This window comes from Zonotrichia albicollis, chromosome 1 (genome assembly GCF_047830755.1).
Source record: "Zonotrichia albicollis isolate bZonAlb1 chromosome 1, bZonAlb1.hap1, whole genome shotgun sequence".
In the NCBI taxonomy this organism is placed as follows: domain Eukaryota; kingdom Metazoa; phylum Chordata; class Aves; order Passeriformes; family Passerellidae; genus Zonotrichia; species Zonotrichia albicollis.
In genome coordinates this window covers 82,193,308-82,213,303 of record NC_133819.1, presented here as the reverse complement: position 1 = coordinate 82,213,303, position 19,996 = coordinate 82,193,308, and the positions used below count along the sequence as shown (strand labels likewise).

General features: G+C 39.3%; 1 protein-coding gene across 7 annotated transcripts in view; it reads right to left on the bottom strand.

Moving 5' to 3' along the window:
- The window catches only part of CTNND2 (catenin delta 2), a 638,971-nt gene that overhangs the window by 92,517 nt on the left and 526,458 nt on the right, over positions 1-19,996 (bottom strand). For all 7 annotated transcript variants that reach the window (XM_074545751.1, XM_026791790.2, XM_014265131.3 and 4 more), the window contains 2 exons: positions 3,073-3,190; positions 9-194 (listed from right to left, as the gene is read on the bottom strand). In XM_074545751.1, the coding sequence (XP_074401852.1) occupies positions 9-194; positions 3,073-3,190 (304 nt within the window). The remainder of the gene's footprint in view (positions 1-8; positions 195-3,072; positions 3,191-19,996) is intronic.

Genomic DNA, 19,996 nt, shown 5'->3' with positions numbered 1-19,996 from the left:
TTCATTACCTGATCTTGTGATTTCTTTTTCTTCTTCTTCTTCCCCCAGCACCCTGAACTCTCTGCATCTTTTCCATTGGCATCACCACAGAGTAATCCATCAAGTTCATCTGTTCCCATCTGCTGTCCCTGAGATGTTTCTGCAGCTAGCCTGTATGAGAGGTTCCTCAAAATGCACACACAGTTTTCAACGGTCTGAAAAGTATGACAAAAAGAAAAATACAGAAAACAAAACCAGAGAAAGATTAAAATCCTCCCCTTGCTCACTCTGAATATGAAGCAGAAGGAATGCCATCTATCTTTGAATGTGCATTTTCCCAGCACAATTCTTATGCATACATTTCTGAGTGCTCCCCAGTTAATCACAGGTTATGAGATTCAGAAATTTTTATGGTAACAAAGCAGTGGTCTGAACAACACTTTACTGGGAGTTTTTTTATTGTTGTTCTGAATTTCACACTGGAGCCCCATGTGAAACAGACGTTAAGGTAAAAAGTGATCAAGAGAACCTGAACACTCCGAATGTCAGAAAACTCCCAGCTCAGTGAATAGAAAAGGCTACAAACAGAAAGTGGTTACAGATCCTGGGTTTTGTCCTTTTAGAACCAGAAATAACCTTTTTTACTGGCAGAAATTCTATGTAAATTGCCATAAAATTTGGTCTGAGTTCCATTTCACAAGTACTTGTAGCATGAACAGATGACGTTTCTCCAGTCCCAGAAGTAGGACTAGAAATCTGTCTTGCTGCTTTTACTGCTTCTAGCCAGGCAGCAAACAGATACCTTGTGTGCAGCCTTTCCCTTTCATCCATTTATCCCCCTAATAGGTTGTGCCTTCTGTAGAAAATGCAAGCAGGAATCCATAAATGGATGAGACCCAGTGGCGAAAAATTCACTTGTAATTCAACCTAATTTCTCCAAGTCTAAAAGAAGTTCAGTTTAGATGTGAAACCTGCTCATTTAGTTGGTTCAATTTGGTTTGATTATCCCTAATAAGAAGGATATGAGCTTAATTTTCTCCCCACAAGGAAAGCATGGTTAAAAAAGCCATTCTCTATCTATTTATATTTATTTCAACTGCTTCTAATGCTCTATGGAGATAAAAAGCAATAGCCACTACATCCCAGCTCTTTTGCTCCATTAACCCAGAATGGAATGACTGTGAGGTTTTCAGCTCTCCCATACTCTGCCATATTCACCAGTGAGGCAAACAGATGGGGCTTTATTTCCTTCCATGTATGGCATGAGCTTCTGCCAGGTATGCACTCAGCACATGTTTTTTGTGATGACACAAAGCTCCAGAGGTGACATCAAATTCAGATTCATCTACACAAGAACACTTATGTATGTGTTTTTTAACATAGATGAAATGTCACATATTTGCAATATATTTGTACTGGTTTGAAATTTCTGCCAAATACATCAACACATGTAGAAATACGTATGCATGTGTGTGTCTGTGTCTAGAAAGTGTTCTTAGTGCAGCTTTCACAGCTGAAAGCTTTGCAAACATCATAGTGACCATAATTATTTTTCAAAGTTTGCTACCTCTTTGGTTTTTTTTTACATGAATTTAATTCACTTTTGATATAGCATTCTGAAGTTAAAGCTTTGCATCTGTTGATTAGCACACTAAACTTTAATTTTCCTTTTAATAAACCATAGTTTTTGCATTTAAAATTCTCATTTTGTGGAAAACATAAGGTGAGGTAAACAGGTAACAAGATAACCTTGTTACCTTAAAGTAAAAACTGATAAGCAAACTTCCAAGGCTCAAATTCAATCAACACCTTCTCTATTAAGGTGAACTCCTACAAGCCAAGAAAGCTGGTTCTAACCACACAGCTGGACAGACTTCACTCCTCCTTGACTTTCAGGGATCCTTGAGTTCCTTATTCTGTTTTCAGTTTCATCATAAAGGGGCTAGGTACAAGTTCACTAGTTTTTCTACTCTAGCTGCTTTTAACCTACTCTGAAGCTAATAAAGTCAAAAACACCCCTTTGTTTGGGGACTGGCAACAGCCAGGTTTGCCCAAAACCCTGCTGCCAGGTGTTGTGCCTGCCTTGTGGGTTGGTGTCCTTCTAGCATCCCTCTACTGAACTTCTATTAATGGAACACTGATTACAGGGTAATGGGTTGTCAGATTTTTTGGCTGCTTTGAGTGTTTTTTTTTCCTTAAAAAAAAAAAAAAGCCATGCTGTTAGCCCAGCCTCATGCTATGAAACTCTCTTAATTCCTCTCTCTGTCCCCTGAATTCACAGGCAAATTTCCCCTATTTGATTCAGATGGTAGCCATAGACTCCTGGAGATTATTCCTCTCAAATCTATAAAAACAAGCCCAGTGGGCTTTAAAACCTTGCTGCATAAAAGGCTGCTCTTCTGCAATTCCTAGGGGTTTGCAAATGGACCAAGGTTGCCCTAGAGCAGGAACTGTAATTAATTTAGCACCATTTACTGAAAGCAAAGGAAACTGGCCTTTCTCTTCTTCTCTGGAATACTTTAATGCATTACAAATCTTCAATTTGTAAATGCATGTAGTCTTTTTAATTAGGGAGTGCCTTTCACCTCTGGAGAAGCTTGTTCATAGCCTAGCATTTTAAGAGAAGTAAAGTTGACATAATGAGGCATCTTAACACAGTTGTTATTGAAAGCATTCATTGATCCTCTTCAAAGAAGAAATAATGTTGGTTTTACAGCAAAACTGCAATTAATTGCCCAATCCTTTTTTGCTTGTTTGCCTTCTAAGCCTACCTCACTCTCATTAGCTCTCATACTGGGTACTAAAAATCAATTTTAGGGTAAAACTGGCAGAGCAATATAAGGAACTTTACAGGGAATATGACATATTTTCTCTTCTTAAACCAGTATCATACTTTCTACTTCAATAATTCAATAGAGAGGATGACATGCTTACCTGTGCACACTACACTGGTACAAATACAATGCTTAGCACATGAAAATAAACAGCTCAGCAGAAAAAAAACCAAGGAGCATCAAGAAAAACTGGTCTCTTTATAGTCCCCATGTACCCTGAATACCTGTACTTGCTGCTGAAAAGACAAAGAGGACAAACCTTACTATCAATTTCACTGCTCCCCAGAGCAGACTGGATCACGTACAGCAATGCATCTGTCAGGCCATCACACTCCCTCATTCTTCTGCGGGCCTCCTCTCCAGCAGAGCTGACATTCCTGCAAGGCAACAGCAAGGGTCACTATCCACACAGCTCCCTGCCCCACTGAAACCTTCTCACAGTTCACACACAGATATAAAACATGTTTTCCTTCTTCCTCTCATCAGGTCAGAGCTGTGAATAATGGAGACAGCTGCGAATGAGCTCAGGAAATGTAACACAGAGGGGAACAAATGGAAGACATCAGGTCCTCCACAGGATGGGGCTGAGTGGCCAAGCAGCATGCGCCCACCTGCATGGGGAGACTCATGGCCCACTAAATTTGGAGAAGGCTGATAATTTATTTCCTTCCTTCCTTCCTTCCTTCCTTCCTCCCTCTTTTCTTTTTAAAATATGCTTATGTACATATAAATCAGGATTTAAAAAGTCTAGAGGTTTTGAAAAATACATCTCCTAGGAATTGAAGAGCTCAGTAGTTAGGGTTCTTAACCTGAGAGAAAAATATTATCAGGGCATAATATAAAACACCTGCTGTTGCTTGCTTATCATTTTACATGAGTGTTTCCTTTTCTCTTTCATTTTCAGAGAGTGTTAATGCCTCAATCTTCTCTTTACGTAGTTTATTTTGCATTGCAAAACTTAAGGCCTCTGATTATTATAAGAGCATTGTAATTCTTATGTTCCTTAGATGGGGCCACATGGCCTTCTGAATATATTTATACAAATCCAATTAAAACAAAATTCACTGCATAACATATTGTGTCATAAAGTTCAAAGTACTGATACACAAAGAAACAAATATGTATGAATGAGCATTTACAAACAGAATCTATATTTGCTAACATCAAGTCTCCCAGAGAAAAACTGCATGCAAATATGCATAGCAGGTTTGATTTGGAAATGGGTGGATTAGCAATCTCAAGAATGGGGTAAAACTTTTCAGAGTGTCTTTCAGTAGGGGAAGATAACCCTTTGCTGATGTGGCTCGTCTGCAGCTCTTCCTTCCCCACTACTAAAGTTTACACAAAGAACATTAAAAGCACACACACCAGACCTATGTAGTTAATGCTAATGTGTGGAAATGGAAGGGAGGACACTGGCCCTTGAATTTGGGAAGAAGGCAAGGCACTTTCTATCTTTTATGCCATTTTCAATGACCTTTGCACTAAAGGTGGAAAAAGCAGAGGAATCCTGGGAAGGAGGAAAGAATTTCAGATGGAAGAACATGAGAAGACTTAGGGCTAGGTTTCCTTTCAATCTTTTTCTGCTCTATCTACTTCATCTTGCTCTGCCTCCTTGTTATCTAAAAAAACCTGAGAAAAGCATTTTCATTTCCCCAAAGCAACAAAGAGTACTCTAACTGGACAATCCCCCAGTTCCAATGCAGGTTCCTAACTGACTCTGCCCCCTAAACATATATGATTTGCCATCTATACTTGCATCCCCACACAGTCCTAATTAGTGCTGCTCTCCCACACACAAACTGGCACAATTAATTCAATACTGTTCCCTTCACCTCAGCAGACAGCTTGACAGAAAACATATAGCCCCGGAGCACTGGAATGAATTCTTGTATCTCTCTAGCAAACAAATTCACGCTCCTTGAAACCCCTCATTTTTGGCCACATTACACATCAGAAGCCAGCCCTTCATAACAGCTTGCAAGTTTTGTTTTGTCTGGTTCCTCTGGTCCCTGAACTCTAATGCCTCATTCCTTTATCTCTCTGCTGCTATAAGATCAGCAGGTGAGTGGTTTTCCTCCAATACATGGGGAAACCTTCTTCTAGGAAGTAGGGTCTGGATAACATCAATTGAAAAACTCTCTCCCTTAGAAGTGATGGAAACTTCTGACTTACCTTTGTGTGGCAGAAATAAGAAGGTAAAAATATAGAGTATGGTCTTCCCCAAACAAGTATCTGTGCCCTGTATTTGCAGGGCTGGGGACTCCACCTGAAGTAGAGTAGACCACCCTCTTTTAAAGGCAAAAGCTCCACTGATATTCTGAAAGGGCAACACATGTAGGAAAAGCAGAATCATGGACTGGAAAAGCTCATTGTGGGGTTTAGAGTGAGGACAAGAAGGATTATTTGACTTCTTTCTGAAACTTCATTCTCTTACCCTCTAGGCAGATAAGGACAGCAGTAGGTAGATAAATATAGATGGAGAGAGGGCACTGAGGCACTGGTGCAAGTTACCCAAAGAAGTTCTGGATGTCCCATTACCTGCTAGTGTTCAAGGCCAGGCTGGATGGGGCTTTGAGCAATCTGGTCTAATGGAAGGTGTTACTGTACATGGTAAGGTGTTAAAATTCAATAGTCTTTAAGATGCATTCCAACCTTAACTGTTTTATGATCCTATGACTGCATGATGAAGAAAGTTGTATCCAGCACTAGAAGAGCAACTGCAGAATAGGAGGATGCTGAGGAAGAGTTCTCAGCATGGCTCTGCACCTTTCTTTGCACCACTAGGAAAAAAAAAAAGCTGAAATATTCTTGAATCCTTTTAAACAGTCTTCAAGTCTGTATAGATTAATGTGTAACTAGAATAATAAGGTTTCTTTAAATACTGAGTGCAAGCTTTCAAAATAGACTGATTTAGACACCATCAGAAACAGAGAAATAGTTTTCCTGATCTTCTAATTGAGGTGATTTTTCCTTCTCTCTATCACAGTGAACTGCATGTCACCTTGACTGTGCAGAGCCTGCAAAGACTGTCAGCCTCTCAGCTCCTCTCCAAGTTCACCAGAAACTCCTCCTCACCAAGACAGCAATGTAGACAACCTTATAGTCCCTGAGCTGTGAGCTATCTGCCTCATTTATTTCCAGCAAACAAAGAATATGAGGCCTTTGCACAAAGCAATACAGACACACCAGGGGCACATCTTGCACAGACAATGCATTTCCTGGCTCTGTATGGAGGAGATGTCGAGTTAGGCTCTTCTGTTTATCATCCTTCCCCATTATGCTCCAGTTGCTCCTTTAATCAAGAGATGGATATTCTGAATTCCCATGACTGCCTTTTCTTTTCTTACAAAAGTCACTGTTTACTTTCTGCACTGACTCATAGCTACTACAGCTCTCACTGAGATATGGTGCATTCATTTACATAGGAAACAGCTAAAAAACAACACAAATCCCAACCTTGCCTCAGCATTTTTGCAGAAATAATCAGTTGATTATTTCAAAAGACATACACCCCAATATCTAGTTAGTCTCATGTCACCTCTACTGAAGTAATCACTCTTAACTGAGATCATTCACAGAGGGTCTCTAATACTACCATGTTCAGGCTATGCAGTTCTGCAAAAGAGAAGCACGTTCCAGATTTAATGAGGGGTCAAAGAAAACACACTGTCATTTAACTTGGACATACTGTAGCTGTCAGTGTGACAGGGAATAAGACATGATTTGTCATTTGTGAATTTACAGGCCACTGTGCAGATGTTAAATTGGAACATTAGTAGTATCTCCTCTTGGTAAGATGTCCCACTAAGTCAGTGAATATTTTTCCAGCGTCATTTTTCAAACAGGTGAAACCATGTTTTCTGGATGTTTTACAGGATGTGGAGATACAATACTCAAGTTTTCAGGGAAAAAATACTTCTCCATTATAAATGCAGCCCACCCTGTATACTTTGTGTATACTTAGTGTAAACTCTACTCATGGTGTACGTGAGCCATAGGCTGTCATTTTGAATCTAACAGGACAAGGAGTCCTTCAGCCTGCCATAAAACAGTAAAATGAATTTCAACTAGAGTTCAGTCATGCAGGAATACCAAGAATACAGAGGGCTGAAGAATAACTCTCAGTTTAGTCAGAAGGTTCCAGGTAGACCTCTAAAACCCAGCTAATGTAAATGGCTTTTTCTGATGAGAAGAAGACTAAGGACAGATGGAGCAAGAGCTCAAACTCATGGTTCATCAAACTGATTTTCTGAACAAATGGCAGATTGACTTTGTTAATTACCTAGGAATGGGAAGAGAATTAAAATAATCCAGCTTCAGTTTCATGGGAAAATGTGCCAACTATCATATCATCACCTGAAAACTATCAGCAGGCATGATCCTCCATACCTAGGGCATGTCAATCCAAGGCTCTTGGGATATGAAGGATGTGGTATAAAGGAGTGCACTGTGCAGAACACACCTGGCTCCTCTCAACCCTGGCACTAGCATTAGTTATTCAATGCCATTGTCAGGCTTTGAGGTAGGGGAAGATGGGTGGTGCCAAGCAATTTCTTTCTGCTTTAGGGTCATTTTGCATGCATTCATACAAACTGGAAAGTTCAGAGCTATATCCTTATGATTCTAGGATAACTAAAATCATCTGCCTTATACAGGGGCAAGACATAGATTTCTACAGAAAGATCATTCAGAGGGCAAGTCAGTGTGCTGAGACATGAACTCTAGATATGGGAATATATAGCAAGCTGTTGAAACTACTCCCAAGGCAGTTTTATCCATCTCAAAGACAGAATTAAAGCATCTGCACCTGCCTTCCGAAGCATGCTCAGGTCTTGCCAAGTAGTAGGACCTTCCCTGTAGCAGCTACCAGTTTTCAGATTGCAGATCTATTGAAGTCATGCCAGATAATGGTTGAAAACAAATAATCTGCATTTAGCAATGGTGAAATTGAGACAGGCATCCTCAAAGCCCCATGACAAAAAGAGAAAGTATGTTTAATATCTAGCATATGTAATATTTTGTCATGGACTGAATAAGAGAGGACAGACATGGGAAGGGTAATATCCTAAATTAGCTGGAAAGCACAAGTTATCTTCATCAGCATGAAACTTCAGGGGCTTTTCAAATATATAATTATTCCAAGAAGCTTTGTGTAAAAGGGACTAATCGTAGAAGCCTCAATCTTTTTCATTTTTCTACAGGTTATAGGAGCCACCAAAAAAAGATTTTTCACAGCAAGGGGGAAAGGTTTACAAAAATCAAGAACTATACCAACCCCATTAATATTATAGCAACTGCGATTATGTTTGCCTGAGGATACCCAGGAAGGGAAAAGCCCTCAGAATACTGAGTAACTGAGTTACAACTGGCACACAAAATAATTTTCTTTAAATTACAAACACAAACAAACAAAACCCCACCCTGAAACTGGCCTTCTCTAGATCTGCTCTTTCATATGCTGCCTGTTTCTATTTCTGTCTGACTGAGCATTTCTCCTTCAGGGACCAAGCCTTGTTTCAGGGGGAAGCTGGCATCCCCAGTCCCATCAGAGGGTGCTGTGGTGATGATTCTCTGAGCTGGCCTGCCATGTAACACATGATCCCCTAAGAGCTATTTCTGTATTTCTATGCTTTTTCTGTACACTCCCAGCTGCTTCTGGCAGCGTTCAGGCTCTTTGCTGCAAGTGTTTAATACAGTGACACAGACAGCAAAATGAAGCAATTAACACCATGCATGGATCCATCAAGTGTGCCCAGTGTTGTCAGCAGACCCTGTGCAACCATACAGTTTGGGGGGCTTTTTATAGTGAAGTAGACCTCGAGTCACATTGGCTTATCTGTGAGTACTCAGCGCAGCCCTTGGACATGGAATAGATAGGTTAGCTGTAGTAGTTCTGGTTACTACTGCAACCTTTAGACAAATTCTGATTTTTTATCATTAAGAATTTTTTATCAGTAAGAATTTTTAAAATCATCTCTTATTGCTGGAAACTAAACTACCTGATAAGACTAGCTATTTCTCAGGCAAAATAGAAATTTAAACAAAGCAGTGAGACAAAACCTTAGAAAACACAAGACGGTTCATTCTTCATTATTAGAATTTCTAAGTGCTAGGTTTTCAGTGACTATAAAATCAGCTTATAGTTTGGAGGTAAAAATAAATTAAAATAGATTTTTCAGTCACTGCCACAGATTTCCCTTTAACTTTTCCTGACTTGAATGACAGTTCAGTGCTGTATCACCAAAATCAGCAATATTTCTTCTTTGTAAGTATTCTTAGCACCACTTATAGCTTTCTCTATAAGCAGAATTTAGCAATACTGTATGTGGATTAAGTTTAACCTAAGTTTTGGGGAAAACCTGTCTTGTATTAATTAGAATAGCTCAACTTTGTTAAAGAAGATCATTCTATATCAAAAAGGACCTTGGCCTAAGTGAGATCTTTGTCTCTTAGGTATTGCTTTCACTTTAAAAGAATACTTTGCAATTAGACAAACATCTGACAGTCTAATGTGGATACAGTCTTGGTTATTAACCTTTCTATCCAATGCTATGACAATGTTATTTAGCTTTGGTTATTCAGTGGTACCTGTTGTTTTCAAAGCATCAGAGCAATTAGCCTACCAAGTCAAGCACTCAACAGGTGCCTTTTACTGCTGTGCTTCTGCATGTCCAATCCTGAGGCTAAATGCATTGTTTTAAAGGACTGCTCTGTGGGATTTGTGAAGCAGTTGACTCCTAATATAATTTTTTGCTATTTTGATAGTTTTGAATGATACACAATGGGACAGCACATGAACTGCAATAAACATCTTAAAAGAAACTGTCTCCATAAAACAAACCCAAAACTACCCCGAATTTTCTGGCAGGAACAATTCTGGTAAGATTTCATGCTATAATCAACCCTAGCTTCATCTAAAAGAAAAAAAAATTCTAATTTCCCCTCTCCTCTTTTGCTGTGTTTTCATTTGATGTGCAATTCTATTTAACTACAATACACATAATTAGACATAGTGTATTGAGGGAATCTTTTAAATTATGGTATAAAAAAAAATCCTACCTGCATCAAATTTCTGTTTTGATATTTAATTTCTCTGACATGTAGTATTTGGTTTCATAAAAATCACTGCACTCATTAATGCTTATCTGTTTATATAGCTTTTAATACACTACCTGTTCATTCAGAAAGAGCTGAAATATTGAGTCACTTACTGCCCTGGGGAAGACCTGCTGTGGTACAGACTCTGAAGGGCAAAATGGGAATCGTTTAAACATGTCAGTGTCAATACTTTTCTCCATTTACAATTGTCATGTTGCTAAATGGAGCTGTGGATGTGTTGAAGACTGCAAGAATGTAAATACAACAGCATCAGCTTTTGATGCTCCAGCATTAAATACCTGCATTAGCTCAGGTACTTCTGTTCTACAGAATCACTGTCCAGAGGACTCTGCAGCTCTTCCTCCTTTCGTGGACTGAAGAGCAACAGGACAAATTTGTGGAGAAGGATGGCAGTGAGGCTGCCAAGGGCAGGTATCACTCCCTCCACCAGCACTCAGTGAAACACCCACGTGTCCAGTGGGAGCATGGCCTCAGGAACTACTACTGGTCCCATTCCACATTTCTTCCCTGGCTACCTGTTCTGATCACTGTGAAAACTCAAAATTGCTGTGTCCGATGCTTCAGCATTGGAAAGTAGTCAATTTTCATTTTTCTGTTCAGCTTGTTATCTTATTCAGAACAAAACTGATCAGACATAAAAGTCTTTCAATTAACCTCATTCCACCTATTGTTTATCAGGTTATTTTCTTCAAATCCTTATATATTGGTCTGCTTTGATGCTCTTTCTCTGCATTAACCATTCAAGCAATCTCTAAAGAATTATAATTCAGATTATTTGTACATAATTTCTATGCCTACTTTTCTTCTCCACTAAAATATGAAGCCTCCGTTTGTCCTGTTTAGGACTGTGGGAAAGCCTTTGACTTGCATGAGCCTGCCCTAGCAAAAATACTTCTTCAAGAATAAAAATGTCCCCTCTTTTATTTTTTGTAGGCTGTAGTCTCAGGAAAAATTTGGTATTACGACTGTATTCTTAAGAACAATTGAAAAGAAGCAAACAAAATGCTATAAAGCTTGCAGTAAGCATCAAAGAAATATACTATCTGTAAAAGGCAGTAATTTACTGTGTCTAAAATATTATTCTCAGTGTACCAGCACACCTTACACTGCTGAGACCTCTTTATAAAATTGTTTGAATGTTATTTCTCTAATACAATTTTAAAGAAAAGTCACTCTCCTTCCGTGAAAATTGTAACATACACAACAACTGAGGAAAGGATTTTCATTCGTACCTGAAACTTGGAAAAGGAATTTAGCCAACCTCTCACGTGTGTAAAATTTCTTGCCATCCTTTGATGTATTTGACCTTTTTTTAATCTTAAGAACAACTACTACAAACAAATGAAAAAAAAAGTCTTAGTTTTGACAGCTCTTTCCCCATGACTTAATCCCAGTGTAGCTCTTGTGCTTTTCAGGAATACATGCAAGCTCCTTTTCTATGCAGTGAGAAATATTGCAACACCTGAGTTGGTCATGATAAAAGGGGAAGTTCAGAATCCAACATGGGGCCAAAATACATTCCTGGCCTGCTGCCAGGTTTTACCTGGAATTGGTCACTACTAGTGGGCACATTCTACCTAGAGAAGACATATTTGACTAGAGTAATAGAAAAGGACCAAACCATCACATATAAGCATGATGCCTTTTCTAGAAGAACGGTTTTCATATTTAATAAAACTTCTAAACAACAACAACTAAAAAATCTATGAAAAGTTTCACAAGTATAGTTTCTGTAATCAGAAAAAGCCGCTAAAATCTAAGGGCAAAACTTACAAAAACCAGACTTTGGGTTATACTTTCTTAAAGTTTATTTGTTAAATATCTTGTGGTCTTAAAGGACTAATTTGTGCATCCTTTCTCTCTTCTCTCAAGTAACGATGAACTCAGTACCAGAGATTTGGTACCCTCTGGAGCCATCCTCTGCTCCATTCTAATAAGGCACTTACAACTGGGTCTCCAGCACACTCAGAAGTCTTTGTGCAAAGAATGCCATTGCACCACCTCACAGAAGCAAAAAAGGAAGTGATTTGAAGCCCAATATCTCTGTATTAAAACTTTCTCAGTCATTTGAGTGTCTTGCATTCCAGTGAGTCCTGCAGTCCCTAAATTCCCTTAACTGAAAGCTATGGAAGAAAAAAGTGCTTTAATGCTAAATTGTGGCTCCCTGTCTTGGTCTCCTTTGTGGCTCATACAAACAAATGGAACAGTAAGAAGTCAATTTTCTAGAAAAACCAGACCATTTAAATATCCAGTGAATGCCTATTGCATGGGAAAACACTCTATTTGCCACATAGACCCACTGGCCTCACAAATTCAGTTTAAGAGCAACCAAACAAAGGTAGTAGAAAGCAAAGTGTCACAACTGTCAAACTTCTTCTACAACATGATGCAAGAAAATAAATCTGTGATTCAGGTATAGACCCAATGATTTTGCATTTCCAAATAAACAGAGACTTTGAAAGGATGGGAAGCTGAAATGAGTTCTCCAAGTTTGATGATAAAGGGATGTAAATGCATTTCTAGGCAAACACGAAAGCCACATCTTGAAAAAAATTAAAAATAAAATTAAAAATAAATAGAGCTTATTTCAGATATAGCAATTCAGGAGAGCATCTGTACGAGGAAAAACTACTTTAAACCCTGGGATGGGATTCCACGACACTGTCATTTTGGTTTCTCACTCTGTTAAAACAAGTATTCTACTTGGGCTAGATGACAGTTCAGATGTGACTTTCTAGTTGTATAAATATGAAAATAAATAATAGCATTAGAGATGAATTTTGGATTCCATTTTGACAGAAGATTATACTTTTTATGCTCTGATTTTCACTTTTCCATTGGGTATGCTGATTTTTAAGTTGACACTGTTGTTACTAAACCAAACCTGAAAGTTTTTAATGAGGTATTATAACATATTGCATATTGCTTTTATATACTTTAGTAGACACTTAAGCTCAAGTAAGCCTGTTTGCCTCTGCCCTTAAATGTGAAACATTTAAAAGCATTATCAGGAATGCAGTTCTTCTCAGGTCTTATGAATCAAAGTACTGGAAAGTTATACTGCTCTCTTGCTTTGGTTTTAGAACTCAGTGGAAAAGATAACTGCAAAAATACAGAAACAGTGTAAATAGGTGTATTTAACAAAGTTACCACTCTAAAAATCCTATGAATAAAGATTAGGTTCCAGAAAAAACACAAGCTATATGCAATCCTATCAAACTGGAGGAACAAACAAACAGGATGGTGATTGCTCAAGTAAGATGATTCCCTTAACCTACAAAGCAATCTCCCTGTCACATCTGAGTTTCAAGTGCCTTCCTGCATCTATTTTGCAGTCTTGAAAAGCCATTATCAGTGCAGTGCCTTGAGAAGAAAGGAGGGTAAATCAGCTTTGGTTGTTGACTAATCAGATGAGCACAATTAATTACAACACCAATCAGTTCATTAGATTATTAGCTTCATCTCTTTTTGATCAGCTACTTAGAAATTTTAATACAGAGGATAAGAAGTCACAATGCAGAACACTTATTAGAGTATCAGAAGTATGAAATGCTGCTCTGAAACAAATTAAGTTAGAGCACAGCAAAGTAGGAGACACACTTTTCATCAGTGTGGTTGCCCATGCTGTCAGTGAATTGACTGCTATGGACATTTATCTGGCTGGAGTCTCTCTCCAAATCTGAGAGGCATATTTCTTCCCTACCAAACTAAAAATCTTTAGAAATGCTGCTTATTTGCCATTTCTCCCTGCTCTTTGTCTAAACTAGTTTGCAGTATGTAAGTTCTTTTACTGCCATAACCCTGTCATAAACTCTCTGTAACCAGCTCCTTCTTCCAAATTTTAAGTTAGGCATCTCAAAATTAGTTTATTATTTGCTCATGTTATTTCTTTCTAGTCGCATAATTAAATGATACTGTTCCTGTGAAATTGCACTTTCTTATTTCTAGAACAATCTCAACCCTCAATTTTCTTTTCTTTATGCTTTAAATCCATTGAAGACATCAAGGTATCTATGCTGTTTCCCAGTAATAGCATCTCAGATTGCTACGAATTTTTGAGCTAAATACCTGTTAAAAAATCTCATTATCATAAATTGCCTAATTGCAAAAACATATAATGTGATGCATAATAAATTACAATTCTTATGCTTTGTCCAAATGTGCCTTCAGCATAAGAAATAAATATGTATGTTCGTGTCCTATTTTTATGACAGTTCACCTAAAATTGCCACTGTGCATCCTACCTCACATTATGTCACATCATCTCATCTCCAAATGGCTCCAAATGTGCACACTGAGGGACGGTGAAAGAACTGACCCTCTAGGGTGCCCTTCAGCATAATGAGCCCCTGTGCATCCCTGCTGCTTAGCACCATGCTCTAACCAACTGAGCCAGTCTCAGGGCCAACCTTTAAAAAAGAAGGGGATCATTCTACCACAACTCTTCTTACCCCCACTTGGTCCATGCCATACAGAACAATGAACAAACTCTGCTATGAGGGTTACTGTCGATGCTCTGCACCCCTTTGGCTGGTACTCCAGGGATGGCATCTGACAACCTGGATCTTCTGCCAGAACCAGCTTCTTACAAGACCCTACACTGCCCTGCTTTGGTGCCTGGCTCTATGTCTGTCACAGGAACTGCTCAGGAGGTATTACTTATTGTCAGAAATTAAATTTTTCCTTTTTCATTTTAACAGATACCATTTGAATCAATTCGCTCATTCCTGCTAAACTAAATGCCAAATTCAAACTCTGCATTGGTGCCTTAAAATGCTTGCAAAACTCCTGCATGTGTATCAGACTCTCTACTTTGTTATTTGCTTGGCCGTGAAATACGCAATTATGCTACAGATATTTCCCCCTCCCATCTGCAAAGACATGCATTTAACACATTGCTGTCTCATCCTGATTCTTCCCATAAATTGCACCAAAACACTTGTATGCCATGAAAGAAGAGGACACCTCACCCTCAACCCTTCCTCTTCCCCAAAATATAGTTTGCAGGAGCTGTGCGTATCTGACTGAGTAAAGTTTTCTGCAGAATCATTGTCTCCTTTCTCTTATGATGCACCTTCATGCATCCTATTTCCATCAAGTTTCACCTTACATAAGAGGACATGTACATAGATACATGTTTCTTGGGCCAAGAGACAGAATGCATTGTGTTCTAGAAACCCACAATTCACCAACAATAAAAAAAACAGTAGGGGAAAAATTTATGCAAACTGAATAACCAGAAAAAGCTGAGAGTTGGTTTCAAGTGCAAAGTTACTGGTCCTGTGACAAACTTCAGCCTCAGTCACTAGTTAATTATTCCTATGATGAGGAATTTCTGCAGTTGTTTTACTTTTCAGTTGACAATAAGAATTCCTTGAGCAAGAGATATTCAGCACCATCAGCACCTGCTGCCATGGGACCTGCTTTTACAACAGACTTCACCTCTAACAGTGCTCTGACTGCAGTGGAACTATGCATAGGAAAAGAATCATCCTCTGTATGTTTCATTTGCCAGTCAGACCAAATTAGCAAAAAGATAATTACAGCTTATAAAGGTGCCTGTTCTTTTATGAATAAACACTCATTCTGATTTTGTAATTATTATTTTACCATTCTCAGTTAATTGTCAGTTACTTGAAAACATAGCTTCCTCTGAAACAGTGCAAACACAATTCCCTGAATTACAGTAAAATTTCCTGTATTAGGTATAAAGACTGCAAATTATTTAATAGAACTTCAGGAAGCTTAGTACTTATTTCCTAGCTCAGAGAAGATTTCCATTGCCAAAACCTTGCTGAAATAAATATGTTAGTACCAAATCCAAGACCATTTTTTCTTCCTTACTTAGCAGGTGGTGTCACAGACATCTTTTCATTAAAAATCCTTTTCTAGGATTTTTCTTCCTGAGAAGCTGAGAGGCTTCAGGAACAAAATGTAAGCAATGGTTATCTGCTGCTGTGGAATGCAACAGGCGCATCTGTGATTGGCCCATCTTGGATGTTTATAATTAATGGTCAACCACAGCCCAATTAGCTTGGACTCTCTGTCCGAGACACAAACCTTTATTATTCATTCCTTTCTATTCTTAGCTTAGCTAGCCTTCTAAGATGAAACTTTCCTTCTATTCTTTTTAATATAGTTATAATGTAATATACATATAATAAGATAATAAATCAAGCCTTCTGAACATGGAGTCAACATTCTCGTCTCTTCCCTCACCTGAAAACCCCTGTGAACACCGTCACACAGGTGGCTCTGGTAAAATGACACTCCATCAAGACAGTACATGTATAAATTGAGTATTGCAATATTCCAGTTCCTTGTCCTTGAATTATCTTTCTGCCTAGAGCAGACTGTCTCCGTGTCCCTCCTCTGGACTTGCTTCAACAGGTCCATGACCTTCTGATTTTGGGGGCCCCAGAGCTGGATGCAGCACTCCAGCTGCTCTCTCAGGAGAGTAGAGCAGTGCAGGAGAGCCACCTCCCTCCAACTCCTGGCTACACTGCTTTTGATGCAGCCCAGGCTACCACTGGGCTGTAAGCACACACTGTTGGCTCATGTCCAGCCTTTCATCCACCAGAACGCCCAAGTGCTTTTTGGCAGGGCTGCTCTCAGTGCCTTCTCCCAGCCAGCACTCTGTGATTGCCCTGACCCAGGTGTGGCACCTTGCAGTTTGACTTGTTGAGCTTCATGAGGTTCTCATGGGCCCCACTTCACAAGTTTGTCCAGGTCCTCCTGAATGAGACCCCTTCCTTCTCTTGTGTCACCTGCACTGCTCAGCTTGGTGTCACCTGTAAATTCACTAAAGGTGCCACTGATGGTGATGAGCACCGGCCTCAAGACAGAGCATTGAGGGGCATCACCCACCACAAGTCTCTCCCTAAAGACAGAGCCATTGACCACAACTCTCTGTGTGCATCCATCCAGCCAATTCCTTATCCACCATGTGAGGCAGAGGTATTGGAGGGGCCTCAGCTGGGGCTCACCCTCTGCCACCAGAATCAGACAGTGATTGGGCTTTGCTGAGCACAAGCACCACTCCCTGTATCCTTGGGCTCTGGCAGCTGGTAAGTGTCTCTGATCACAGCTCTGGGAACTTCTTGGCCGTATAAAACCACACCAGGGTTTAGAGGAAGGGAAGAACTGCACACCTGCACTCCAGGAACATCCCCAGGCACCAATGGGTGCCACTGAACACTTAAGGAACATTCAAGCACTGTATGAACTCTTCTACTGGAGGGAGCTTTGGAAAAGTTATCTGTATTTCATGTGCAGTATTTATCCTGCACTAACTTCCTCTGGTGACACAGGGTCTACCCTGAGAGTATTCACTGGGAGAATTACTGAAAAACAATTTTTCTGCAGTTCTTTGCTTTATGCTATTCCAGAGTGCAGTGAAGTGCCTATGATAAAACTCTTGGTTACAACAGACAAGAAGTAATCCATACCCAGCTTCAATTTTATCTGCTTAATCTGCCTGATTTTCACCAAATATATCTGCACTCTTGCCTCACCATTTTACCTAAAATGTTGCCTTCAGCATCATGGTATTAAGCCACACAACACCACTGTCATCCATGTCATCTGTACTCTTGAGAATCTCCATGGAAAGCAGCACCCTGGCAGATGGAAGACACAAATTCAGTGTTTTCCCACAGTTTTGGGGGTGTGCTGGGCTTCTCCAAATACCACGTGAGCCGGTGGTATTGCTGTGACCAGTGGTACTGCTGTGATGGCTGCAGTCAAAGTCACTCATATGATTTTGGTGAATGCCTGAAATTCAATCCACACCATGAAATATTTTCTCAAAACATGCCTAATTAAACTGAGCTGTTAAACATTCCTAATTCAGGCAGTAAAACCTCATACACCTGTCTTTGCTATCCATTATAGCCTCTTAGGAATCACATCATGACTATCAATACGCCTCCAACCCTCTTTCCCCCAATAAAAGTTATATCACCTAGGTCTTCAATTTACACATTTATAACCCAAAGTCCACTTGAAAACTGGCACTATAACCTGCCTCAGAAGATTCAGGCAGTCTGCTAGGCTGTAAACTAGATTTACAAATCTGCTCTGTTAACTGAACAAAACATGACAGCCAAAAAAAATAGCAATGCCTGAGAAGTTGATCGCTACTATAACACCAGAAAAAACAGCAGTAACAAGCATAAACTCTCAAAGTTTACTTTAAAGATTAAGTGCAACCATCTTTATTTATTTAGACCAATAGTGGAGTCACTCTGAACAAACAATACAGAGTTCTGGAAATACTTCAATATACGAATTCACAGAACTCCAGAAAAATATGGAAGTATCAGTGAGATTGAAAAATAAGATCTAAATGTTCCAAAGTTGTATTAGTTAGGTAAAGTGATTAACAAAAAAATCTACTGTCTTTCCTCTATGTCCAGTTCTTCAACAATTGTAGTATTAATATTTTGCATAAAATTTTCAAGTTTGGTTGCAATTTCAAGGGGATTTAACTGAATTTAGAAACTTACAAATGGCAAGACACTGTGAATGTAATGGTCAATACTTTTTCTCTGCAATTTCATCTTGATGCAAAGAATAAGAAAAGCAGCTTGCAACTGCAATTCTGAAAATGTTTATTTAAATTAACATTAACTAAAAATGTCCAATATTGTAACTGTACATATCAATTTAAAGTACCATCAAAATACCACTTATTTGCTTATTTATTAAGAGAACCCAAATTAACACTTATTAGCCTATGTGACCATAATTGAAAAAAGATTTTCAAATACAAATCTTCCTCAAGCTGTTTGGCTGACATTTGAAAGTAACATACTTGCAATTGTTAATCAGCTCATTGTTGTAACATGCTTTACAGACCAGTACAGTTAGAGAGTCAAGCACTGCAAACTCACTTAATACCTAAATTAGGCTGGCCTCTGCATTCTTCATTCTACCCCTTTTACAGAATGGTTGTGATATGTTGTCTACGCTGTCGCTTTTCACCCCTGTAGAACTCACTGTGTGTGTGGGAATCCACCACACACAATGGATTTATTTGATGTGAATGTCAGTTTCGCTTAGAAGGGTTTGTTGGGGCTGTTTTCTATTAGCCTGCTCACCTCTGTCAGCAAGTGCTCCATGATCAATGCAAGGCAAGATGAATAATGGCCCTGACATGAGAAAGAAGGGAAGGGAATTTTGTTCTATTCCAGATTTTGTCTCAGAACTTGCACTTTCTGTATTCCCCGTTTTCCAGGGGCTTGACTTGGAACTTGAGTCACTCATGTAATCTTAGAGTTGTTGGTTGGAAGAACCATTGGGAAGCAATCAGAGTCCAGCCTGCTACCTATGGAAGGATTATCAAGACCAGATATGGTCAATGGTTTTGGTGGAGAGCCTTGAAGTGATCCATGGATAGACATTCCACCACCTCTCTGTTCCAGAGCTAAACTGCGTACCTGGTAAAGGGCAATGTCCAATCCGAACTTCCCAAGATGAAACTTGTGACCTCTTCCCTGCACCCTCTCCAGATTCTGAGAATTCTTATTGAATGGAGTAGGCTCAAAGATGGAAACAACGTTGCCCAGGTGTCCATAGCAGCACCAAGAAAAGGGAGATAATCTTCCATGCACCTGCTGGTCAGAGATGCATCCCAGTCTACCATATACAGGAGGAAAAGACATTACTGGCTCATATTTGTATTGGTGTCCTCTATAAACCCCAGTTGCTTTTCAAAAGTGTGCTGTTTTGGTCAGGATTTACAGCTTGTACTAATAAAACAATAAAGGAATAGTATATTCCATCAGCACTCTCCTTTCATCCATGCGGACAAACACTTTATCACACAAGGCAATCACGCTCACTAAACATGATTTGCAAGTGGTAAATCAATGCCGACTGTTCCTCCATCATATGCTTTCAAATGGATTCTAAAAAGTTACAGTCCATGTTTTTTTCGAGGTTTGAGATAAAGATGATCTTCAGAGTATTTCTGTTCTCCTCAAAGCCAGATTAATTTTCAGCCTTTCTCTACTTCTCAGCCACCTCCTCAAAACACCAGTGTGACAGACGCCTCACAA